This window comes from Microchirus variegatus, assembly GCF_963457635.1.
Source record: "Microchirus variegatus genome assembly, chromosome: 11".
Classification (NCBI taxonomy): domain Eukaryota; kingdom Metazoa; phylum Chordata; class Actinopteri; order Pleuronectiformes; family Soleidae; genus Microchirus; species Microchirus variegatus.
The window spans coordinates 23,345,891-23,372,494 of NC_139812.1; the positions used below are offsets into that span (position 1 = coordinate 23,345,891).

The window sequence follows — 26,604 nt, forward strand, 5'->3', positions numbered from 1 at the left end:
ATGGGAATCGGTATCTGGTATCGGTCCAATACTGGTCAGATATCGGACCGATATAAATGCAAAATCCGATACAATCCAAAAATCCTTTATATATCGCATGCTTCACTATGCACAGACTGTAAAAATGTAAATAAAAATTTTAGCATTCAGCATTTTAGCTGAGTCATGTTTGGGCTGTTTATTTCATTGTTGGAGAATGATTTGTGTTTGACTCACTACAATTGTGCTGTTAACAGCTTCATACATTCATACATGGACTATAATGAGCTGTATTGGTCTAATATCGGTATCAGGAGACACTCGGGTTTGTGATATCGGTATTGGTATTGTCCCAAGTTCAATGTGATATTACCCAACTGACAGAGATTTGACCGAAATCAACGCTTATTTGATTATTAATCGATTACTTAATCTTTTTTGATCATCAGTGAATCAGTTTGAGGTTCTTTTTTCATTATTAATGCTCCATGTAACAAATAAATCATTAAAAATTCATAATTTTGGTTTGTGGACAACGCGAGACATTTGAGAACTTCATCATTTCCAGGTTTGGTGAACACTGATCAACATTTTCTGACATTTCACAGACCAAATAAGCGCTAATCTACAGATGAATAGATAAGGAGAATAATCGCTACAGTTGCAGCTCTACACTTTCTGCTGATTGTGTTTCACGAGCAACAATCTGCTGCAATGTGTGAGTCCACAGGAAGATTTAATACCAGCCGTCCAGTCACATAACACTAGTGAGCGCTGAAATGCAATATCATCACATTACAGTCGTCTTTACTGTTAGTACCTAGTGTTAAAATCACAGTTGCTGGACTTTCTCCCTCTCTCTCATCCTCACACACACACACACACACACACACACACCCCCACACACACACCTTCACACTGCTGCATTTGACCGAAACATGATGCTGCACTCGAGCCAGCTGTTGTCATGGCGTCAGCCCTGAGGCGCTACCAGGACTTTTCTCTAACAGTGCAGTCACACACGTTTGTGCTAATGGCTTTGCTGCTCTTCTTTGTTACATCCATTTTTCTGTGTGTGTGTGTGTGTGTGTCCATGGTCAATGGAATGATTCGACTTACAGCTCCTTAGTTTTCTGGAGGCATGCTTTGTTTCATGGAAAGTGCTGCTAAAGTGTGTGACTGTTCAACATCTACAAAGAGAAAGAGTGTCCGTGTATGTGTGTACTTGTACTTGTATGTCTATCTTTGGTGAGGACCATTTCTCTATGAGGACATTTTGAGCTGGTCCTCACTTTTAAAACTACTCTTTATGGGTTAAGACTTGCTTTTAGGGTTAGGGTTAGTATTTGGTTTATGTTTAGGGTTAGGATTTGGTTTATGTTTAGGGTTAGTATTTTGGTTAATGTTTAGGGTTAGTATTTGGTTTATGTTTAGGGTTAGTATTTTGGTTAATGTTTAGGGTTAGTATTTGGTTTATGGTTATGGTTAGGATTTGGTTTATGTTTAGGGTTAGGATTTGGTTTATGTTTAGGGTTAGTATTAGGGTTAGTATTTGGTTTATGTTTAGGGTTAGGGTTAAGCAATTGGTTGTGATTGTTAATGTCAGGGTGAGGGGCTAGAGCAGGGGTTGGCAACCTTTATTCCACCCAAATAAATTAATCTGGAGCCATAAAACCCATTTGACCCATAAAATTAAGATAATATCACATATACAGCTACAAAAAGTAAAATGTTGACATTTAAAAATTTAAAGACCTCTGGTCTATAGTGTCCTTACTAAGATAGCTGGACAAATCAAGTGGAAGTGAAGGACTTTCTTGAAGGATTTAAATTCTATTTGGAACCCTAAAAACTAGCTTCATTCATAGTGAGGACCCTCATAGACGTGATAACAAGCTGCTGATTAAAGACAGCCGCCACATGTTTGTTAGTTAAAGGCAGCAAACGCGGTTTTTTGTTTCTGAATGAAGAAGGTGTTTTAAGACACTTTGCCTGATGAAGATACAATGTTTTGGCCCCCTTGACCACATTTTCTTGCTCGTTCCTGGTTTATACTCGTGTTTGGTCCTCACAAAGCCACAAATACAAGAACTCGCACACAAGTAATTATCATATCACACAGTCATTTCCTCCTCCTGGATGATGCTGCGTGTCTCAGGTTCTGCCGTTGCTTTTAAACGACCCTGACGCCCTCTTATCGATCTGGATATCTCCACTTAGCACAGTTCAATCCTCAAGTGTTAAGAGCGCGTACACAAACACTCGATATCAGCAGAGCACACTTCTGTGTTTGACAGACGTTGTTTGGCTAATGATATTTTTCAGTCGTGTGTGTGTGTGTGTGTGTGTAGACGAGGCAGCTGTTGTTCACATATGCACACAAACTGTGAGACAGTTCAGTCTCACGCGGCTCCATTGATCCACGAGTAGCATGCAATGTTTTATTGAGCGAATACTTGCTGTATCCGTCATAATCTTTGTCGTCGTCCATGCTAAATCAGCTTATTTATTACCGCGTCTGAACTCTGCCAGCTTCCTCTCCCCTCTGACTTTATGTTGTTTGCACTCAAAGTGTTTTTCTGTTGTTTTTCATGCTGACAAAAACTTAAACTGTGTTTGTGTATGTTTGTGTTTTTATCTCTTCAGGTTTCTGCAGTCCATGCACAGTGAACAGAGAGGTGTGCTCGTCACTCGACAGAGATGCAGGGAGCTCGGTCCACGACGTTGCGACTCGTGCTGCTGAGCTGCTGCATGTGCGCGGCAGCCGGATACCCGTTCAAAACGCCACAGGACCTGGATGTGACGCCACGCATCACGGTGTTTAGCAGTGGTAAGCACACGCACAAAACACACACACAAAGACAGTCGTAACACATGCTAATTATGTCAACTATCTTTGCGATTAAAAGCACAATATGTATTTACTGTCTCTTTATATTTGTATTTATCATTCACAGCACTGTGCCAATGTCTTAGGCCTCCACTAGCATTGGTGTTGTTGTTGTTGTTGTTGATGATGTTGGCCTTTCTGATGCAAATGAATGATTTTATGTCAGATTCTGTGATCTTTGGCATTTTGAATGTCATGGTTGTGATTGAAAGTTGGTTTGATACGTATTTCAAACAACATTCATTCACCTTCTACTGCTTATCTTCCACATGAACATGAATACACTTGAGTAAACTTGGATTAATAGGCGTTTTTTACAGCAATAGTAGGACAAACAAAGGCTTTACTAACCATTCACATCAAGGTTCCAGTGAAAGAGGACATTTTGTACTCCAAATACTCAGCAATTAAGCTTTTAGAAGCCGTTTTTTTCCGAAAAATGTAATTTTAATAATGCATACTTTTGCCGATTGAGAACAAAAACTAAAAAAAAATTGAATGGTGTATTTTACATCGTTTACATCTTATTTTTTCTCGTCTTTGTCTAAATTCTATTCTTCATGGAGCAACTGAAAAAAAAGCCAGACTCCTTTCTTCTTTCCTCTTGGGGATTAATGAAAAACTCAGATTCTGACTGATTCAACTCTTAAACACTGAAAATATCTGGCGACGAAGTAAACTTCAAATATGGTAAAATACACGGCTGAACGTCTCCCGTTGGAAAGACGCCCCTTATATTTTCCCTCTGCGTTACTGCCTTGATGTAGTTTCCAGCGGACTTTATTCCCTTCTTCTCTTATGCCTCCCTTAATCCCTCACTCTGTCCTGACACAGCTCTTTTCTCTTTCCCCATGCTCGCTCCTCTTCTTATTTGCACCGATGTGCACACACACACACGCACACATATTTGCCTCCCTCCCTGTGTTGATCCTCACCTGCCCCTTCTGTAAACTATGATTCCTTTTCCGATTTTTATTCATTTACCTTGTGTGAGTGATGGGATGTAGCCGGGGGTCACTCAGACACAGAGAGAGAGAGGGAGGAGTAAAGTGCTTATACTCTTGGATCTCCATGGAGCATCCAGGGAGACCACTGTAGGGTCTTGTGAAAAAAGCACTGTAACCATGACAACTGTCATAGTATGGCTCAAGATACTTATATATACAGTATTTCTCTTTTGTGCATGTGTCGCCAAGTACTGCATGTCTCTCTGTCTCCCTGTTACCTGATCCGGGACTTCACATGGAGACGTTTAAAATACATTTTCTCCGGTTTGACCTGCAGCCAAATCTGCTAATGCAATCTATTTGTGGGACAATATCCCCATTCTCCTCCTCTTCTTCTCACACTCATCATTACCCGTCTCTCCTTTCACAATACTCCTCACCTGCTCTGAGCCTTTCCTAATACCTTTATCTCATGCCGTTTCCTGTGTATCATCAGTTTGTGCTCAAGTCTGCAACCTACAGGTCCTCCTACACTCATCTCCTCATCTGCCACCTCATCACTCTCCCTCCTCTCCCATATAACTCCTGTCCACATTGCTTAGTTTTGTACTGGAGCTTTGTCTTCTCTCTTGCTCGTATTTTCCCAGATTACTTCACGCTGCCTTGTTTCTTCAGTTTTGCAGATTTTTTTCTCAACGTGCAAATGTATCACTAATGCCTTTAATGGCTGTGTTCCTTAGCAACCTAAAGGCCCCGCTCATCTGGGCGGGCTATTGATTTGTTAAACGCATGCACTGAAGCACATCTGCTGCTCAAGGTGAAAAGAACCCAGTCAAAAAGGTTATTCATTTTATGAATTGCGGGCTCGCAGGCAGCCAAAACAGAAGCCGTTTTCACACATCTGGACACAAAGTGAACAAAAGTGAACGCAAATGTGTTCACAACAGCAGGAGAATGTCCAGGGGATCCAGGTGAGGTGATGACACTCACTCACTCACTCAGTGTGTGTGTGTGTGTGTTCTCTCTGAAGTTTCTCCTGCTGTTTTCTCACTTGTCGAACGGTAATTAAATTGTCATTTAGTCTTCACGTTTGAAAAGTTAAATTACAACTATACTACACTATTTTTAATGATTGATTAATCGGTTTGAATCTTTTTGTTTCGTTGCTCCACATCACAAAGAAATCATTAGAAAGTAAATCATTTTAGTATGAGGACAAAAACAAGACATTCAAGAACATCATCTTGTCCGGGTTTGACAAACACCGATCAACATTTTCGGACCAAACGATTACAGATTAAGGTACAGATTATGACAATAATCGTTAGTTGCAGCTTGAGTAGCAGATTTAAAAACTTGTCAGATTGTGAATATTGGGGTTATTTTTGCAACTGTATTGTGTAATTAAATCTTTCTCAGATTACCTCACTTGGACATTAACCACAGATTAGAGTTGGGAGCTGGCAGGAGAATGGAGCAACTGTTGCGGACATTTAACATTCGCACTTTCAGTCCAGGATTGAGCAGTTAACCGTTTTCAAATAGAAATCACAATGCAATTAGCAAATTGCAAAAGGCTGCAGTTTTATGTATACACTGTTCAGCCAGAGCTTGTGCTTTAAAATAATAAATATTAAATTTTATGATGCATTATGTGTGAAAAGCAATGTAGACGAGTTAATATTTAATATTTTGTGATATTTCTACCAGATTAGTGAACAGAAATGGATAAAAGTGAACACTCGACTTGATGCCAGGTTCACACTGACTGTGTGCTGTGTGTGCGTCATGGCTGCCCTGAGTCTTAAGATAAGATAAGACAAGACAAGACTTTATTGTCCCAGAGGAAATGTGCCAAACGTCCTACCAACAACTGCCACACGTTGCACATTGCCCGTAGTACAGTCGTCATAAAATATGTGTTAGTTATCTGAGTTTCACTCACGCTGCGTCTCGCTCGTCTCCCCACACCACCAGTGTGATTATGACTTTATTTTCTGATTTATCTCTGACGGAGATCATCACATCACATGGTTTTTATTTACTCAGAGAGAGAGAGCGGGAGAGAGAGAGACTATCTGCACAGTTGCAAAAGTAGTTTTTCAGATATAATATTTATTTTACTTTTTTCATGCATTCACATTCAAGCCGAGACACTGAAAATACCATGAGAGGTGTCTGATTTTGGTAGAATGTCAATATCATGATCAACTAATCTCTCTGTCTATTTTTGCTTAGGAAAAAGTGTGTAAAAAATTAGATTCCTGAGCTCAGAAATAGCATTCAGAGTAAACACTGTCATTTGTTAACATGGGAAGTGAATTGAAAACACAGCCGTGATACATGCAGCGTGAACCAGGTCAATAGTAGACACAACACTGTGTTTTGACAGCTAATTTACAGCTAATTACAGCATGTTAAACACTCTGTTGTACAGTTGCATTGTTTTTTGGAAATATGACTCATGGGTTATTGCTCAAGAAATGTATCACTCACTGTTGGTTTGAAGAGGAAAATAGAAAAATCGCAATTAAGATATTTTTCCTCAGGCTTTATTATGCACATTTTTGTCCTTCTGGGCTGTGTTAGTGTTTTTTATTTGTAAGGAAGTCTGTTGACGAATTTTAGAATTAAAATTTCATTTTTTTCTAATAGAACACAATAGAAGCACTCTTTTTTTTTAACCAAACACTGAAGTCGTTAGAGGACAAAAACGTCCTCTTCCAAAACCTGTTACAAAAAACCAGCAGATTAATATTCTTTTGTGCTTTTGTGAGGATTTTTAACCCTTTAAATGCCAGTTTGATTACTTGATGTCACTGTTGTTAAAACACAAGAATATGTTTTTATTACAAATCAGAATCCAAATACTTTATTAGTCGCAGAGAGAAATTCAATTCGCCACAGTTGCTCCAGCCATCGAAAAAAAACAAAGTATATATATAATCAGAATATAGAAAATCAAAGTAAAACTAGAAATAAAGGTATAAGAACTAGAATGAAATTAAAGTATCAGAATAAATTTAAAATATAAAAGTAGAAATATAGAATAATAATAAAGTAAAATATAGGTAGAGAATGTAAATGTTTGGGGGCTGGGGGATCAGTCTTGGATATGTCAAAGATTAGGAATTAGGAAGTTCCCATCGTTCAGCCCTAGAAAAGGGCTGAAAAGGGTTCCAGCCAAAAAGGGTTCTCCTATGAGGACAAGCCGAAGAACCTTATATGGTTCTATTTAGCACTTTTATTTCTAAGAGTGTATAATGCAGCCCCTCCGGAATGGGCTTAATTGAATTTTATGACTAACAGTGAAAAAACGGCCACAGTAGAAAACAAGTCATAGTCAGATGACTGGAGTGTGTTTATTTATTCAGTCAGTCGGCTCCTTTGTTCTTCAGAACATCTGAAGTGTACACACTGACTGACTGGTCAGGCGCTCGAGTGTAAACGTACATGTTAGACTTCCGTCACATCACAATCTTGTGTGTGTGTGTGTGTGTGTGTGTGTGTGTGTGCGTGCTTATTCCTTGAACACCGTGCACTATGCTGATGAGCCCATGTCCCTCCACGTTTCCTCTCGCTGCCTCTTCTTTATTCTTCTTCCGTGGAAAACACCGACGTGCCTTTTTGACGCACAATCGTGTAAGCTGAGGCTAAAATGCTTTTTTTGGTGAGATTGTTTAATATCGCGCAGACAAATCTCCCCTCGGCTGACGTGTCATTCCATTAGCAAAGTTGTTTTATATTACCTGGCTCTGGCTGTCAGGGCCCTTCACACACACAATAGGTATTGTGTGTCCTAATGCTCGGATTACAGCGAGGAAACTTGGGCATTGTGTCCGTTGTAATGCTTTGACTTCGCCCACAATGAAACACTCGCATCACGTAGGGAAAGGGTATTGTTCCGACAATCCCGCACAGGTAATACCCTGCTTCCTGCAGCTGTGAATTAAGCAGGAAAAGTAAGACACCTGATCGTCTAGAAGCCGCCTGCGATGATAACTGACTGCTGCAGGAGTGGATTGTGTTTGCAGCAGCTGATAAGAATCTTAATAACAGCTTATTGAGATGCATGCAGTCTTCAGGGGGGAGGGGGGAGGAGTGGGGTTGGCTGAGGATGACGGAAGTCTGACGCTCTTATGTTTAGTGCTGCTGAATGTTTGTTCTTACTAATTCTTACTTTAAAACTCAGAATTCTGTCTTAATTCTCAGAATTTTGACTGTATTCTCAGAATTCTGACTTTATTTTAAGAATTTCTGATTTTAAACTTAGAATTCTGACTTTATTCTAAGAATTTCTGACTATACTAAGAATTCTGACTTTAAACTCAGTCTTTATGACTGTGAACTCAGAATTGAGAATAAAGTCAGAATTCTGAGTAAAAAGTCAGAATTCCTGACAATTCTGACTTTATTCTAAGAATTCTGACTTTAGAATCTGAGAAGACAGAATTCATTTTGACATTATTCTCTGAATTCTGACTTCAAAACTCAGAATTTCTGACTTCGAACACATAATTTTGACTTTTAACTCTGAGTTAAAAGTCAATTCTGAGTTAAAAGTCAAAATTATATGTCAGAATTCAGATTTTCAGATCTCAAATATTTTATTTTCCTGTGTGGCACTAATCCTCTTCCGTAGGTTTATTTATAGGTCTTTTAATTGCTGTGAAAAAACTCCACCCAAAAAGATCACGGGTACGACCTGCTCACCATGAGTCACAATAGTCGGGATATTTTTACACGTACAATTACAACTTTTGTGTTATTTTTAGCCGCAGTGTTTTTTATTGTCCGTGCGTGCGTGCGTGCGTGCGCGTTGACGCGTGTTTATTTAGGCTAATTTGACTGTGTGTGTTCATAAATGACATAACTACTGTGTGCGTGTGTTTTACAGCACGAGTGTTTGTACGACTTGACTCTCATCAGTTTCCTGTCCTGTCAAACACGCGAAGAAGCTAAACAGAAGTTTTTGTGTATATTACACAAGTGCATTTCTTCTTTTTCCTCTTCCCGTGATACATCTGTGGTCTTTCATGTACTTTAGAAGTGGAAAAAAAATCTTTAAAAACAAATTTGATCGGGTGTTTCGCAGCATTAGCGGCGCGTCATTCATCATCAAAAGCAGATGACATGTAATCTTCAATCAACGAATCAATAACTGTTTAATCAAGTCAAGGCGAGGATGGGTAGATGATTAGTAGACGCCTACGTGAATGCTGATGTTCAAATTTAATTTCTGACTGAACTAAAAAGAGTTGCGTGAAGAGATTTTCTGTGCAGCTGCAGCACAATGGAGTTCGATAAAATAAAAGCCCTCTTCGCAGGCCGTCTAAAAAAAGATGAAGAAGAAGAAGAAGCGGAGATTTTTGAAGCCAGCTCCTCGGAATCAAAGAGCAAGGATGTGGTGCCAATTTGCGCTGATTTTCGACAATCACACCGCCAGAAATCCATCACTGGGATGAATAGATTCACATTTCTCCTTTTTATTCCCGTGCTGTCATGTTTGATTCCAGACGTGTTCGCTTTTCACTCTTCTGCGTTTATTACGCCACGCCTCTAATGGTAATAACTTTGTGCAAATCCGACGCAGAGGTGTACATCCATCCATCCATCCACATATTCGTCCAAATATTCACTTAACAGCACGTTGTATGTATTTGGATGTGCACTTTGCACTAAGTAGTATCACAGAGGACGAATGAAAGTGTTCCCGCAGAGAAAGAAGGTTGATCAGTAGCTGCAGAGTACGGTGTTTCTGCAGAGAAACGGCTCCGTCGTCTGTAACGTGTGCACACATACAAATGTGAATCAGGCCTTTTCAGCCGAGCCTCGTAGAGTCCAATGCTCACACATCACAGCTCAGCAGTGAAAGGACGCTTAAACTCGGTTGTCGTGACTGATATTTTTTCTTTTCCCTTTCAGTCCTTTTTCTAAGAAGTTTCACCAATCTTCTTTTATAGCAGCGCTGCTTTTTAATTCTTTCTTCTCCTTTTTTAACCCAAGGACATTTGGAGCCATTTTTCATAGACACATGTTGTCAGACGGTTAGAAAAGGTCACTTTTTATTCACAAATAGTCTCCTCTCTCCGCCTCCAGTGGAGTGTCGTACATGTGGCGATCGCCACCAACAAATACAGAGCACACCTTGACCTTTTTTATCCCAAAAATTTAACTTTATGTGTAGTTCTGCGAACATGGAGGCTAACACGGAGCATTGAAAGTCTGAAAGCGTAGATTGTGTGCGTCGTTAGCAGTGTTTCCTAACCCTGGTCCTCGTGGAACACTGCCCTGCCATGTTTTAGATGTTACCCTGCTCCAAAAAAACCTAATTCAAATCAATGGTCAGCGTCATCAAGCTCTGCAGAAGCCTGATAACGAACCTATGACAATTTTTTCAACTTTTGTTATAAAAAATTTTTTTTGTCAAAGTCAATTTAAAACAAGAAGTTATATTTAATTTTTTGTCAATTTAAAAAAAATGTAATGTTAAAATTTTCAACTTTTGTTCAAAACATTTTTTTCAAAAAAAATTTTTTTTTAAAAAGTCAATTTAAAAATAAGTTATATTTAAATTTTTTGTCAATTAAAAAAATATATATATTTAATTTTCTGTCAAACTTTCACAAATTTCATTTTTCAAAAATGTAATGCTTCATCTGAATCAGGTGTGTTGGAGCAGGGCAACATCTAAAACATGGCATGGCAGTGTTCCCTCAAGAGGCTTGACTGAGCGTTGAATATTCCTATTATCGAATTATGGTCAATCTGAACTCGTTAAGTAATGCCTGTGCTGTTTTGGGGTGGGAGCGTTGTATGTCCTGAGACTTAATTTTATCGATTTTGTTCTGCGTTAAACTGTGTTTTTCTTTCTTTTTTTTGGGCTGAATTATTAATGAGGATGGGACCTTGGAAACCAATACCACTCTTCTTCCTCTCCCCATCCTCTCCTCATCCTCTCCTCACCCTCATCCTCTTCCTCTCCCCTCAGGTCTCCAGGGCTGCAGGCGTTTCCAGTCGTCTGCAGTGAACTACAGCACCATGCTGCTGGAGGCTGACAGTGAGCATCTCTATGTCGGAGCCCGGGGAGTCGTACACCGTCTCAATGCCTCTGACATCTCAGCCGACTCTGCTCTCAGTGTGAGTGTTTGTTTGGTTGTTGTCCTCAGCCACCGTGCCGTTAACTCTACCGTGGCCACATTTGCATTCTACAATGTTATTTATTTATTTTAAAGCAAAAAAAGCATCTACCCCTTGTGTAGTATTATTATTATGATAATAATAAGAAGAATATGTGTGTGAGTGTATTAACTAACTAACCACAGGAGCATTTTTGCTGCATACACATACATATTAATGAAAAACACTGTTGTATCTCCTTTCAACAGAATTCACATGCAGCCACTGAAACACACAACACGTTGGCCAACATTTGCCTCATTTATGTACTAATTCATCATCTTATGCACATTTTCTCTGACATCTGTGGCATTTTTGCAAACTGGAGGATGTTTTGTATTTAAAGGTCACAGCTTAAACTGTCTCTTCTGCCCCCCCCCCCCCCCCGTACCAAGCCTGTACTTTTTCCTTTTATACAGGCTCAACCTTCACTGTGTACTTATTACTTATAATTACTGCTTTCCTCACATCAAAACTAATCACTGATAATTCTCATGGCCATTGAATTATTGATCCCCCTCATCATTTCCTTCACTGTGTAGTATTTTTACATCAGAAGTGGCAGCATTGTGTGTGTGTAGATGCACTAATGTGTTTATGTCAACTAATAACATAATCCTGAGAGCACAACAGTTTAATCCTGGTGTTCACGCATAATAATGTGCTGTCCTTGATTGTCTATTTTCTTCCAAATGGGAACACCATTTTACATAATTGGCGTTACATACACATACAAATATGTGTGTATGTGTATATGTGTATGTATATTCCCCAGAAGAATTCGCTCGTAAAACACAGTATTCTCAGCAGTAACATCTGTCACAAAACCAACCACATGTGAAATCTAGAGGTTTATTACTTTAATGCTCAGTTGATAACTATTTCCATTGCTTTCAAGTTTATTGTGAGTTGCTTTGCTGTGATTACGTTGATTTTCAGTTTGCAGGATGTTCTTCCTTCAGTAAAATAGAAGCTGGAAACTTGTTCACCTTCACGTTCTCGCTGCTGCTGTGTTGTTCGCTGACGACTTGACATTAGGCTGTTAATACTAATTATGTTGACAGAGCATTGATGTATGTCACCGTATGTGTGTGTGGATAGGTGTGCATGTGCGTACGTACGTACTGTAACACTCCCTCGCAACCACTCCTCCTCCTCCACATCCTGCTGGAAATAAAATGTGCGATGTCAACTCTGTTGACTTTGTTGCATCAGGGTGAAAGACGTGTGCTGCTGCTGCTGCTGCTGAGGAACTTCAGAATGATGGTGTCATGTCAAAAAACCTCCTTCTTATGTATGAATTATTAAAGCATTTATCAGCAGCCAGAACTGTTGCATTCAGCTTAAACTTGTGCAAGTCAGTGATATGAAACCTCAAGGCTGTATTTCCTGTCTCACTGCATGTTATATGATGTGTTGTAGATGGAGTGGGAGGCCTCTCCGGAACAAAAACAGCAGTGTCTACTTAAGGGAAAAGACAATGAGGTAGTCATTTAGTTATTTCTCCTTCAGTTCTTTTTTTGTTTCATCTTTTTTTATTAGTTCTCTGTGGATTAATATCCACTTCCACTGCAATATTGTAATTCTTCTTCTTCCCCGTCTTTCACTTCCTCTTCCAGACCGAGTGTTTCAATCACATCCGCTTCCTTCAGAGGTTCAACTCCACTCATCTCTACGTGTGCGGAACATACGCCTTCAAACCGCTCTGTGCATATATAGTACGTCCATGCACGACACACTACGTAGTGCTGTAGCAATCTAAATGTCTTGCTAATCAAGTGTTTTGTGTTCATGCAGAACGAGAAGAGGTTTGTGATGTCGTCTCAGCCTGAAGAGGGCAAAGACAAATGTCCCTATGGTCCAACAACAGGCTACACCGCCCTCATCATCGGTAAAACCCTTCACCGGCTGCCAATCATGCCTAGATCGTGTCACTCATGGACTGAATTACTTGATTGTTTTTTAACCTCCAGACCAGCAGATGTATTCGGCATCCCAGTATGAGTTCAGGAGTTTCCCGGATATTCGCCGCAACTCTCCGTCTCCTACACTGAAGACAGAAGATGCTCCGACGCGCTGGCTTAATGGTGAGTTTTTGATCATTGTAATTCTTATATGTGGGACTCAGTCTTGTTTTTGTGGTCCGCCTCAGTCTAAGTACAGGAGATAAAACACGCAATGTTGACTTCCGCACTCATTGGGACGTCACAATGACACATTCCTGGAATTGTTGTCTCACAGAGCTCCACTTTGTCCCTAAAAAAACGCGAGAGTGCAGCTGAGGGCGATAGTATCCGCAAGAGCGGAAGTCTGCCAAGTGTTCTATTCTTGGCTGCACAGTGCAGCACAGAGTTCTACACAAACTTCCAGCCTCAGAGGATTTACATTTTTATAAATGACGGCAATAATGATGGCTTTTCCAAATGCTAACTGCTGTTAGCTGCCGTTAGCCTCAGTGACACTGACTTAGTTTCCTGTGTCTCATTTGCATTTAAAGAGACAGGCACTCAAAAGCGAGCGTTCTGAACAGGGCTGTTTTTGGCAGGGTGATTGAACTACTGTTGTGCTTCATCCTTATGGTATTTTCACCATAGCATGTCACAGACATGTTCATTAGGACACCAGGGAACTAGGTTCACTTGGAGAAATAGGCTATAATATGTCTGCCCACAAAAACCCCAGGTTAATCACCATGCACAGTATTCTGCTGATGTAGCCCGAGCACTTTCAGTGGATCAATGATGAATATTTTTCGCTGCTTTTCAAAGCAGCTACTGATTGCTCCACTTTCTCTCTTAACGCTTAGTTTTTTCATGCATAGATAATCCTGGTTTTTTTTGTCAGTCCCAGTCTGTTATTCCAGAGGTGCGAGAGGAGCTTCAGACAGTCTCATTAACACATTCCTGCAAATATGATTACTGAAGCATGTAAACATCCTCTCCTCTTACTTCTTGTTTTCTCCATCTGTGCACACTCGTAGCACGAGACGGCAGCTGCTCAGAGAAAGTCTGAAACTTTGAAACAGCCATGAGAGTGTTTTTTTTATTATTATTGTCTTTTTTCGGTTCAGGACAGCTACGATAATCACAGTCTTATGGCCTTGTTCAGACCTGGTATCAACAACTGTCCTGATCCAATCTCATGCTGACAGTGCATCTCCTGTGACTACATGAAATCAGATTTTGCTTCACTCTGCAGATATGTCTACTGTCAGTGTGTGTGTGTGTGTGAGTCTGCATGAGTGACGGGTACAGGGAGATGAAAATGTGGCAGGAGGAGCTGAAGTGAGGCAAAGCTCTACTTGAGCTGCTGTAACTTGAAATACAATTTAACCATGATTTAAATCATGTGTTGATCAGTGTTAATTTTGCAGCACTGGCTGCTAAGATGTTGTGAAGGATGTGAAGCTTTAGAGGAGAATTCATACTTTTGTCAAGAGTGCCGATGCCTGAAATTGTGTGGTCGTCATGTGACTCAGGTTGGGCATAGTTTTAATTTGAACGATTCCAACCATGTTTCGATTTCGGTTCTTAATGATTCTCAATTCCGATTCTTTTAAGAGGGATGGTCAAAAAAGTTTACGTATTTGAAATGACCTAGGTCACCTGGGGAAACCTAATATAAGTCACCTGGGCCAACCCTAACCCTAACTTAGGTCACCTGGGCCAACCCTAACCCTAACCTAGGTCTTTCTGGATAAAAATAGTCTGAACTTCTCCATGAATTGGAGGAAGAGGCAGCAGAGGAAGATGGTGCACACTATCCATGGTCGCACGGTTATGCAAACACTTCCAGCGGATTCTTATTCGTTGGTGTTCGGCAGCTTCTTCCTCCGGTCGGAACGACTTGGCGGACTGGGTATCGAAACTAGGAATTGAAATTTAAAAAATTACTTGATACTCAATGCCATTGTGACCATGGACAATAAATCAGACACGACATGATGCTGTGTCACTGTGGTGGACAATCTCAAAATGCTTCTTCTGCTTCAGTAATGTTGTCAGACTCTTACAATCACAATGATATTTAGTGGGTATAAAGTAGAATTTTGCAGTTGTCCCATAGGATATCATTGTAGCCAGGACAGTTTGATCTACTGGACCAATTCTAAAGGTTGTTCTTTTACAAACGTAGGTCAAAAAATACTAACATTCCCCTCCAATATCAGGTCTTTACGATCAATACGGACTCATTGCATCTTTTTCCTCCAACACACAGAGGCAGACTTTGTGGGTTCCGCACTGGTGAGGGAAAGCGTGAGCAGCAGCATCGGCGACGACGATAAGATCTACTTCTTCTTCACCGAGCGCAGCCCGGAGCAGACGACCACCTACAGCCACAGCAGAGTGGCACGCGTGGCTCGGGTTTGTAAGGTGAGAGCGAGGCGAGATTGTTTGGCAACTGGCAGTGAAGCCGTACATCATCGGGCTACTGTAAGTGAAGTCACGGTGGATGATGGGGAGGAGGGTGCTGTAATGGATGAGCGGCTACACGGAGCCTTCATTTGTAACAAGGCCCCAGGAGCACACTGTGTTCGCTGATGAATGAGGTGCAGAGTCAGTGTGCCTCAGAGTGAGCGGGATAACTGACTGCAGGGGCAACACTTGGCTGTTTAGATTCTTCGCTGATGCCTTAAATATGAAGGATTTACATTCCCTGTTGCAGAGGACGCAGCAGTGTACAAACATTCACCTGCACCAGTGTAATAACCTTGTTGTTGTCTCTTGTGGCGTCTAAAAAAAACAATCTCAGCGAGTTCCTCTCACTGAAAGTTTGGCAACATTTATTTCTCATCAAAATGCCTTGTTTCAGTAACTTTGACATTTTCAATTTGCCACTGACTGAGCACATTCAAATCAAAGGAGGTGATGAAAATAAAAGAAAAAAAAGAAAAAGATGATTTACCGAGGGTTTCAAATGAATTGTAGACGCGAGCGGGAGCTTCTCCGTTGTAAACCTGTCGGGGCTTTTTTTAGGACGGCGAGTGGGTGTTGAGATGTGTCTGTGTCTGAGTGTGATTGTCGCCACCTGTGAGGAAACTTTACTCCACAGTGAGTGCTATCTACTTACTGAGGACACACACACACACACACACACAGCACATACTACTGTGTCAGCGGGGTTTGTTGTTTCACCCAGGAACGCCATGTTTTGATGAATAAAATGTCGGAAAATACAGTAAATTACAGTAGAATTCACAGGCAACATAAAATATCATCTGTTAAATTGTACACTACCTGCACACTAGTTTGGGGTCACTTAGAAATGTTATTATTTTTGAAGGAAAGGCACTTTTTTGCAATTAATATAACATTAAATGAATCAGAAATACACTCTATACATTGTTAATGCGGTAAACGACTATTTTAGCTGCAAACGTCTGGTTTTAATGGAATATGTACATAGGTGTATAGAGGCCTATTTCCAGTGTTCTAATGGTACATTGTGTTTGCTAATTGCGTTAGAAGACTATTGGATGATTAGAAAACCCTTGAAAACCCTTGTGCAATGATGTTAGCACAGCTGAAAACCATTATTTCTAATCTTGTCAATATACTATATATATAACTATATTTTCTATTAATTTTTCAACTCTTTTGATGAATAAAAGTGTGACTTTTAATGGAAAACACAAAAAAATTGTATCAGTGACCCCAAACTCATATCATTCTAAAGGAAGGAAGAAATTGCCGTGTGTCAACATATAAACTGTAAAATTGTTTAAACGGGGCATTCAAAACATCTACAGTCAGATTTATGTGACTCTGGGTAGTTATTCTTCACATAGCTCATTTAAAAACACCCAGTGAGACCATGCAGCTCTCAAAGATTCAAGCTGCTTTCGCAATTGATTTCAGGCTGATGGAGCAGAAAAGTAGAGATAGATATTTATCCTGATTGGAAGCAGGTTTATAAAAGAATAAAACCCTGCAAGTGAAGGTCATCATTTTCCACCTCTTTAAAGGATAATGCAGTGGTTGGTTCTACAGAGATACAAAGGCAATAAATGAATGATTAAACACTGGTAAAAGTAGGAAGTCTAACTAATATTCTATTCTATTCCTCTGTTTCTCCACCCCCTCCTTTCCTCCTCTCTTCCCTCAGGGCGACAGAGGAGGTCGCCTAACTCTCCAGAAGCGGTGGACGTCCTTCCTGAAGGCCAGGCTGATGTGTTCGCTGCCAGAGTACGACTTTCACTTCAACGTGCTGCGGAGCGTGTTCGTCGCGCCGGGACAAACGCCGCGGGACACTCTCTTCTACGGCATCTTCGGCTTGGAGTGGTGAGTGGGACAGAGACAGAGATGGGGAGGGGGCGAGAATTTTTTTATTAATCCAAACTATGGAGGGAGTCGTAATTTAAACACTAGAAAAGCACTCCAAGAGTGCAGACCTCTGCCAAGGCAGCTCAACCCCCCACCGTACCCCAACGGATCATGGACAAAATTGAATCATTTGTTCCTGGTCCCATTGAGGACATTTCCTGGAAATTTCATCCAAATCCGTCCGTGACTTTTCCAGTTATGTTGCCAACAGACACTCTGGTGAAAACATATAGTACCTCCTTGTCGGAGGTCAATAAAGAATCCAACTGCTCAGAGGAAGACTGAATATTTATATCATTTATGTCAATTTTTGTTGTGTGCTTTCCAGTCCTGGTTGGTTTAACCATACCTGCGGTTGCCATGGAAACAGCAAGTTAGACTTGATCCGGCAAACATTTTATTGAACAGCGACTAAACAAAAGGACAGCTTGTGAAAAGAGTTTACCCTTCCGATGAAAGCCAACAAACTCACATCTTTGGGTCTCGATGAAAAAAATGGTCTGATTTTCATGATGCTGCACAAGGTAAAAGTCGTTTTCCCCGCACGATAACTGTGTCACAGTGAAGTCTCTGTGCCTTGCTGAGGATTTAGAATTGTGCAGTCTGACGCCTTTAAAATGTATGTCAGCCATACTATGGCTGTCAAAAATGATCCCACTACTCCACACAATAATAGACACCCGTGACGGGCCGGTTCAAGAATTTGAAGCCTTCAAAAGTTTGGGGTCACCTATACAATTTTTTTGTGTTTCCCGTTAAAAGTCACTCTTTTATTCATCAAAAGAGTTGCAAAATGAATGGAAAATATAGTCAAGACATTGATAAGATTAGAAATAATGATTTTATTCAAAATAAAGAACCAGCAAAGCTGTTTTCAGCTGTGCTAACATCATTGCACAAGGGTTTTCAAGGTTTTTCTAATCATCCAATAGCCTTCTAACGCCATTAGCAAACACAATGTACCACTAGAACACTGGAAATGTGCCTCTATACATCTATGTACATGTTCCATTAAAAACCAGACGTTTGCAGCTAGAATAGTCGTTTACCACATTAACAATGTATAGAGTGTATTTATGATTCATTTAATGTTATATTCATTGAAAAAAAGTGCTTTTCCTTCAAACATAAGGACATTTCTAAGTGAGCCCAAACTTATATCTAATGCTCAATCTTCAGTGTCAGTAAAAGTGTAAACAACAGCGTCTCTTCCTCCTCGCGTCACTTAAACTCTCTGAGTCGTTTCTTTAGTAATCAGCTTCTTCCAAACTCCCCCTCCCTCTTGCGTTTGTTCCTCCCATTCGTTTCTCTTGTGAAGTCACAGCGAGGTGAGCCACCGATCTGCTGTCTCTATGGCAACTCTGGGTTTACTGATGTTATTGTGGGCGGCATGTGCTCTGGTCTTTCTCATTGTGCGAGTGTGTGTGTGTGTGTGTCAATTGTCCAAAAGGAAAAACGTGAAGGCGTCTGCGGTGTGTCGCTTCTCTCTGTCTGAAGTCCAAGAGGCTTTTCGAGGACCCTACATGGAGAACCAGGATTCAGGCTCCAACTGGAAGGAATACACTGGAAAGATCCCTGACCCACGACCTGGGACGGTAAACACTCCACGCTTTTGCTGCTCCTCATACCAGAGAGCCACGCTTTCATATTCAAGCCGATTGTGTGGATGTGAACAAATCTACTGAATGTACTGAATCAGATTTTAATCCCATTTTTGAGTGTAGCTGGTATGAAGTGAGGAAGCAGAGGGGGGGAAATGGTGAAAAGAAGCTCCAAGAAACCCATTTCCCTGATGAGGAACTCCAGCTCCTCTTTGGTGACAGTGGCTTTGTCGCTGGACTTTATCCACTGTGGTATCACTTCAGCACTTTGTGGGTCTTTAATTTAAACTTTGCTATTAACCGGGAAAAGGAGAAGCATTCGAAGGTTTTTAATGCGGGAAAGCGTGAAAGCCTCTTAGAGGAGCTGGTTCAAGTCATTTAGCACAAAGAGAGGAAGGGAAGTCGGGGATGGAAAGAGCTGAGGCGTCCACATGTTTGCATTTTCTTCTTCATCTCTGCAGACCATCGCACTAAGCTTCACCACATCCTCTCTCCCTTCTAATACCATGTCTATTTAAAGACACTTAAATAACAAACGAGCCTATTTTCTTCACACTTTCTAATGTTGTCTTCTTTCTTTTCTTTTCTTTTTCACAGTGTATAACGGACGCTCTGAGGGCCCGCGGCATAAACGACTCCACCTCGCTGCCCGACGACATGCTGAACTTTGTCAGGAGACATCCTCTGATGTTTCAGCAGGTGCAGCCGTCTGACCGGCGCCCCCTCCTGTTCAGGAGGACCACGCACTACACGCACATGGCCGTGCACGCGATCCAGGGCTTGGACGGCGAAACGAACCATGTGTTATACATGGGCACTGGTTAGTATATGAATCTATATCGTCCAAATGATGCATGTACCGTGACGTCCTAGAGCCTTGTTACTGTTTCCTATAGATTTTGTTTTTGTTTGATTATATTGATTTTATTTCGACCGTTGTGTGTTTGTCCATTAATCTCTTTTTCCTCCCATCTATTAAAATACAGCAGTTCAGTGCATTAGCTAAACTTAGCCTGTCTCTATAATCTGCAGTTTATCATTTCTGAGAACACAAATTACAACAATTAGCTATAATTGGTTAATTAAATAATAACTGTCCAATGTCTACTATTAAAAGATTGTCAGCATAATTGGCCCAATTATTCTAATTAGCTTCACCTCTAATATGAAAATCCAGAACCAGAGACAAAAATAGCAGCCGCCTGTCACTCTGTCACTGGTGTTTGCTTCCTTCAAATCCACAAACATTATTCCAACATTATCAGGATGTTTGTTTCTTGCATTAAAATGTGCTGCTGCTATTTGCAGGCAGGAGAAAGCACATCTTTGAACTTTCGGAATATTTTATTTCCAATTTTCCATTTTAACAAGACACACACGGCGCAGAAAATACACAAACATGGCTCCAAATCCATCTAAATCCCCTCCCTGGTCCCTCCTCGCATACAAACTAAGAGGGAGTAGGTAATACTTAAGAAAATAATAAACTTCTTGGACGTTCTTGACTAGTACTCTGCACTACCTTTAGTCAAACTATGCTATAGCTAGAAATAATTGCAAGCAAGTGAATTAATGTCTTATCTTTAGTCTGTTTTACTTGTTTACGAACAAATTCTGAGGAGTTATTAAAACACTTTCATTTATTTCGTCAAACTGCTGAGCATCCAGGATGTTTTGGCGTTTTCAGCGCTCTTGCTTTACTCGCGCAATGCTTCCTTTGTTCTTCCTCCTCGCCTCTTGCCTCACTTCCTGTGTGCAGTGCAGGAGTGTGGACACGGAAAAAAAAATGACCAACCATGTTTTCTCCTTCTTCTTCTTCTGCGTCGCACACACAGATGAAGGATGGTTACACAAGGCCGTAGAGGTCAAAGGTCAGCTGCACATTATCGAGGAGCTCCAACTGTTCGAGGAGCCGCAGCCCGTTAACAATCTACTGATATCTGTAGAGCGGGTATGTGTTTTTGACTCGTAAACACACACACACGCACACATTTGAGGAGTCATCTCCATCGTGTGATATTTAATCCTCTCCCTCAGATGAGTGTGTACGTGGGCTCTCCGTCAGGCGTGGTGCAGCTGCCGCTCTCCGACTGCCGCAGGTACACTTCCTGTTACGACTGCATCTTTGCCAGAGACCCTCACTGCGCCTGGAACGGAGCCCTCTGCGTGGACATCATGACACAAGCAGACAACAGGTGGGTGCTTGGCTGTGTGCGAGTGTGATTTGATATCAGGTGATGTGCTGAAGTGCTGCAGGTGCCCTTCTCTGTGTTTGGTTTGAGTAACCCTCGGCGTATCACGGTGTCCTGTCACCGCGGCAGCTCCGAGAAGCGTTGCGTAACGACGACAGGACAGGACACGGGCACACATGCTCGGCTTTGATGATAAAAACATTGCGTGCGGCTGTTTACTCGCTGGATACTGATTAACCTAAACAGCAGAGCTCACTCAGTAGAAACCTGTTAAGCAGTAAAAGACATAGATGATAACGTGTGTGAAATAAGTTTGTTTAATTCGAGCTGAAACGATTATTAATCGATTACTAAACTAATCGTCAACTATTTTGAAGCTTTTTTCATGATTAAAACAAGATTTCTGATTGTTTTAGCTTCTTAAATGGGAAAATTTAACCAAGAAATCATTAAAACTGAATCATTTTGGTTTGTGGACAAAACAAGACATTTTGACAATGTTTGACAAACACTGATCAACATTTTTTAGCATTACTGACATATTATGGACCAAACGATTCATATACGAGAAATCGAGAAAATAATAGACAGATTAATCGATGAATAAAATAATGGTTAGTTGCAGCACTAAGTGACATTACAGCAAATGCACTGTAAAAAAGAACAATTTGAGAAAACTCAACATTTCAAGGCAACTTGCTGCAATCAATTTTTGAGTTTACAGCCCAACAAAAGATCTCGAGTTTAAGTTTTTAAGTTTAGGTTCCATCAACTAATATTATTTTGTCAGACAAACTTGTAAGTTAGAGTTGTGATAACTCTCTAACTCTCTAGTTTGCCAGCTAGCCAGTTTGGCTAACTAATCTTGTTCAGATATTTTAAAAATTTAATTTTGAATTTTGAGTTGACAAACTTGTAAGTTTTTTTTAATATAATTTATATAACTTTTAAATTATCTGAACAAGATTAGTTAGCCAAACTGGCTAGCTGGCTATCTAGAGAGTTAGAGAGTTTGCACAACTCTAACTTACAAGTTTGTTTAACAAAATAATATTAGTTGATGGAACTACTGGAAAAACTCAAGATCTTTTGTTGGGCTGTAAACCCAAACATTGATAGCAGTAAGTTGCCTTGAAATTTTGAGTTTTTCTCAACTTTTTCTTTTTTCTTTTTTTACAGTGTGCACTCCTTGCCCTAATGTTGTTATTGCTATTGCACGGAACTAATGTGACTGTTGTTTTCTTCCTCTCTGCAGGTCCACTCTAAGGCAGGACATTCAGCACGGCAGCAGTGGATGTGAGAACGCACAAGACGGTACGCAGACCGTCTCGTGTCTCGCTGCAGAAAAGTTTTGACAGTGAATGATGAAAGGAGGAGTAAAAATAGAGAATGACTTGAAAGATGCATCGTTGTCAGGAGAAGGCATGACGGCTTCTTTGAAAGCTGATTATGCACACACTCTCCTCCCCTTCTTTAATCACATTTTTAACATCTTTGGAGAGAAAATCTGTTTGATATTCCAGACAGGAAAATGGCCTCTCTCACTCCTGGGTTTGAGTCAGATAAATTGTAGCATCCTTATTGTCTTGCTGTGTCTCTCTTTGTTTGAGGGAACACGATGGCAAGGAGTTCAAATATAGGAAATTGAAAGCTATGCTTCGGTAGAGTTTGGACAGCCTTTAAATTGGAATGAGTTTGTGTTACAACTATAGTGAGTAACTAAAATAAAAGCAAATGTTCATTATGTTGAAACACAATACCGATTTAACTGAATCATTTTGGTTTGTGGACAAAACAAGACATTCGAGAACAGGTTTGACAAACGCCGATCGACATTTTTTAACATTTCAACTATTGCCCAGTGAGATTCTGGTGCTGCACACAGGAAGTGATTTATATTCCAGTATATAAAGACAGAAGGAGGCTGTAAACATGTGGAGTGCGACAGAAAACACATGACAGGACAAACGCCCCATGCACTGCTGCTGTATACACGCAAACGCTTCCTTTGTCAGGTCTGATAGTATTGTTCGGCAGAAACGGCAGACGCAGCATACACATAATGACTCTAAACAGCTAAATGCTAACCTCAAAATATGCACTTAATATTATGCACTAAATATTATGCACTATACGGCTTTAAAGGACTAGTACGCAACATTTAGCAAGGTTGAATAAGCCTGTTGTGTGCACCTTAGGCAAGAACTTGGCTTTTTGGAGGCCGTTATCTTGTACTTGTGTGTTTTAAAGCAAAATCCAACTATGCTTGAACCTGTGAAGGCCACTGCAGTTCCTTCATGTGCTGGGGAAAGTTATAGAAGAGCGGAGGCGTCCTCCGTTTGTTAAAATTGTACAGAATTATAAAGAAGTCTTTGTGTATTTGTGTTTCAGAGGTCGTACATCGGAGCCGCTCTGTGAGGGTGGGCGACGACGTCCTGCTGCAGTGCGAGCTCAGCTCCAACCTGGCCACTCCTCTCTGGACCCTCGACGGCGGCGAGCTGCACGGCTACGGCCTCAACTCGGGTTTTAGGACCGGCACGGACGGACTGCTGATCATCGAGTCGCGGCAGGACCAGAGCGGCCTGTACACCTGCCACGCTGTTGAGAACGACGTCAGGGTCGCTGTGGTCGCCTACAACGTCACCATCAACCTGAACCTGCCCCCGCCACCACCACCACCACCAACTCAAGACCCTCACCACGTCTTCACCACCCTGCCAGAACATCCTCCACTGACAGAACACCCGTCTCCTGAGAAGCCCTTCCCGCCACCTCCAGCTCCTCTCCTCCCCTCTCACTCAGAGCTCTTCTCCCCCAGGAACATGGAGGCCATGTACCTGTCCCTCATCACCATCCTCACGGGACTCTGCGTGGTCCTCACCGTCGTCCTCCTCTACGTGGGATTCTGCCTGCGAGTGGGCAACAGAGGGAAGTACTCGTTACGCGCCGCGACGTCTGCGTACCCGACCGGCAAGAGGCACGGCAGGAACAGGAAGCAGCTCAGAAGCTCCTCCCACATGGAGCTGAAGACGATCTCAAACCACTGTAACGGCAAAGGCGTCTGCAACGGGGATTCGAAGCATCACAACGGCAACGTCGAGGACGGAGGTTTCCTCCAGATCGTCCCCGGCGAGGGTCACCCGTCGCCGAATAAGGGGCCTCCTCCCCCAGCGCCTCCTCTCCCTCCCACGCCGCAACATCCGTCCCCAGAGTGCGACTTCCCCAACGGACTGTCGGCCACGCTGCCCAGCGTCCTGCGCAGGATGAACGGGAACAGTTACGTGCTGCTGCGGCAGAGCGACTCTGAGAACACGTCGCCGGGCTCTTACCCGTTCGCCGATGAACTCAATAAGATCTTAGAGAAGCGGAAACACACGCAGCTGCTGCCCAGGCCTGACGAGAGCTCGGTGTAGGGACACGGAGCGCCCCACGGTGGTGGGAGGACCGATGAGTTTTAAGTGCCTGTCACGCGATTGGTTATTGCTGTGTACTAAAGCAATAACCGTCTTATTTACATTTTTTACAAGTCTACATTCAGACATTGTTTTGTTTTACTTTACTTTTTCACATTTCCCAATGAAGGATTGAGCGTGAAGTGTGATCTACCTCACTTTGACGCCGCTCAGAAGGACGCAATCAGTCAGTTACAGGCAGCGACTGCGATCCACAGAGCTCCACCATACACAAACTTTACACTTTAAAGAGGAGCAGAGCCCCGTGGGAACATAAATACATGTGAGGACTTGTGCTGCTGGTGGCCATATTTGGCTCAGTGCACAGTGAAGGGCAGCTCGCCAGCGTCTGCACCGACGAGTGCACAGATGGCCTTTGCAGTTTAAAAAAAACAAAAAAAAAACGGCACATTCACAGGATTTTGGACGTCAAAGGATGGTTTTTGTGAATTGAGGGACGAGTCTGTGTTTTCTCTTTGTAATAATAACTTTATACAAACAGAATAATATATGGTAAAAAAAAAACAACAACGGTGAACTAATCATGATTTAATATTAATGTTAAATAACATCATTCAAGTGCCACGACTGACATTGAATTGGTAATAACATAAATTAGCAGGTTGATGTTCAATCACTTTTAACAATAAACAATAATAATAATAATGTACTTTATAACAGAATTTGAATTGTCTGCTGCACATCAGAGACACGTGGCCATCAAAAATACATGCACACAACCATTAGAGGTCTTTATTGGATTCATATACAGTAATATTCATTAAATATTAATGCACAAACAAGAAAAAAATCACTTTATTTAAACTATACATTATTAAATGATGATTATTTCACCAAACCTGATGAAAACATGACAGTATTATTATAATTTTTTTTTTAAATGCACTTTAACAACCAATTTTAACAAACACATTTCTGGAGGGGTCACTGTTTTTGAATGTGACGCTACAAACTGTCGGGGAACCAGCGCAGAGATTTTTGAATGGTTGAATCTGCAGCAGCAGGAAGAGGAGGAAGAGGAGGAAGAGGAGGAGGAGGATGAAGATTCTGGATCCACTGCAGAGGGAGGGTCACGCTGCACGAGACCACAACACTGACGGACTGACTGTGGAGCACAGGAGCGCACATCTAAGGTAAATATGTGTTTCATATCCCACCAAACATACAGTATTTCCTACACAGGCACTTGTGTCAGAGTAGGAGTATAAACACTGAAGTGTGACATCACCGTGTTATCTCACTTTCATTCTATAATTATAAGAGCGTATGTTGTTGTTTTATCTCCTTCAGTCTGTTTTTGTGGTTTTGCTCTACATTCAGACAGGAGCAATAATTAAACACTTGTTGTATGACAAGTCGGACCTTATTCTTATTGTGTGTGTGTGGGGTGGAGGGGGGGAAACTGTGTGAGCTGGAAATGTCTCCAGAGATTTAAAGCTGCGCTGTGTAACTTCAGCTGATTGTGATTTTTGTTTTTTTGTTGTTGTTGTTGATAATATTACGATTCTATCTCTGTTTGGTCTTCATGAATAATATAACTAGAGCTCGGCACATTTGCGGCGGTTAAAGCATGTTAACACGCAACGTGTTTCCATGACTAACCCTAACCCTAACCCGACTTTACGCGAGCTAACGGCGCTAAAGGAGTTAACAGAGCTAACTGGTAAACGGTGCCTGGACTCTGCTGCCGCGGCACGTAAAACATGACGTCACGCGTGTCTCTTCCCGGTCGGTCGGTATCGTTATTTTTATGCCGTGACGTCCTTCATCGAAAAACAGGCTCTGTGAAGCAAAACTATCAGACCTGACTGAGGGAGCGTTTGCATGTTTGCAGCAGCAGAGCAGGGGATGAGATGGGATGGATCAGTTATAATTGAATCTGTTTTGCAGATCTGTTTCACTCCGTTATCACAATGCTCTGTTTGCCTGTGCCGTCCGTCTTGACGCTATCACAGATCACTTCCTTTGTGCAGCTTGGGAATGTTGATTTAAATACTGATATACTGAGAAACGGGGAGAG

At 41.4% G+C, this 26,604-nt stretch overlaps 1 protein-coding gene across 1 annotated transcript; it reads left to right on the forward strand.

Moving 5' to 3' along the window:
• On the forward strand, positions 1 to 24,524 carry LOC310933872 (semaphorin-4G-like; the record flags this gene model as incomplete). The annotated part of the gene is made up of 15 exons (XM_083897443.1): positions 1 to 34; positions 2,654 to 2,809; positions 10,808 to 10,956; positions 12,418 to 12,480; positions 12,615 to 12,713; positions 12,793 to 12,886; positions 12,969 to 13,082; positions 15,214 to 15,368; positions 17,101 to 17,276; positions 18,769 to 18,913; positions 19,517 to 19,739; positions 20,755 to 20,870; positions 20,957 to 21,114; positions 22,367 to 22,425; positions 23,503 to 24,524. The coding sequence occupies 15 exons, from the start codon at positions 1 to 3 to the stop codon at positions 24,522 to 24,524; spliced, it is 2,763 nt and encodes a 920-aa protein (XP_083753569.1).
• Positions 24,525 to 26,604: the final 2,080 nt, after the last annotated feature.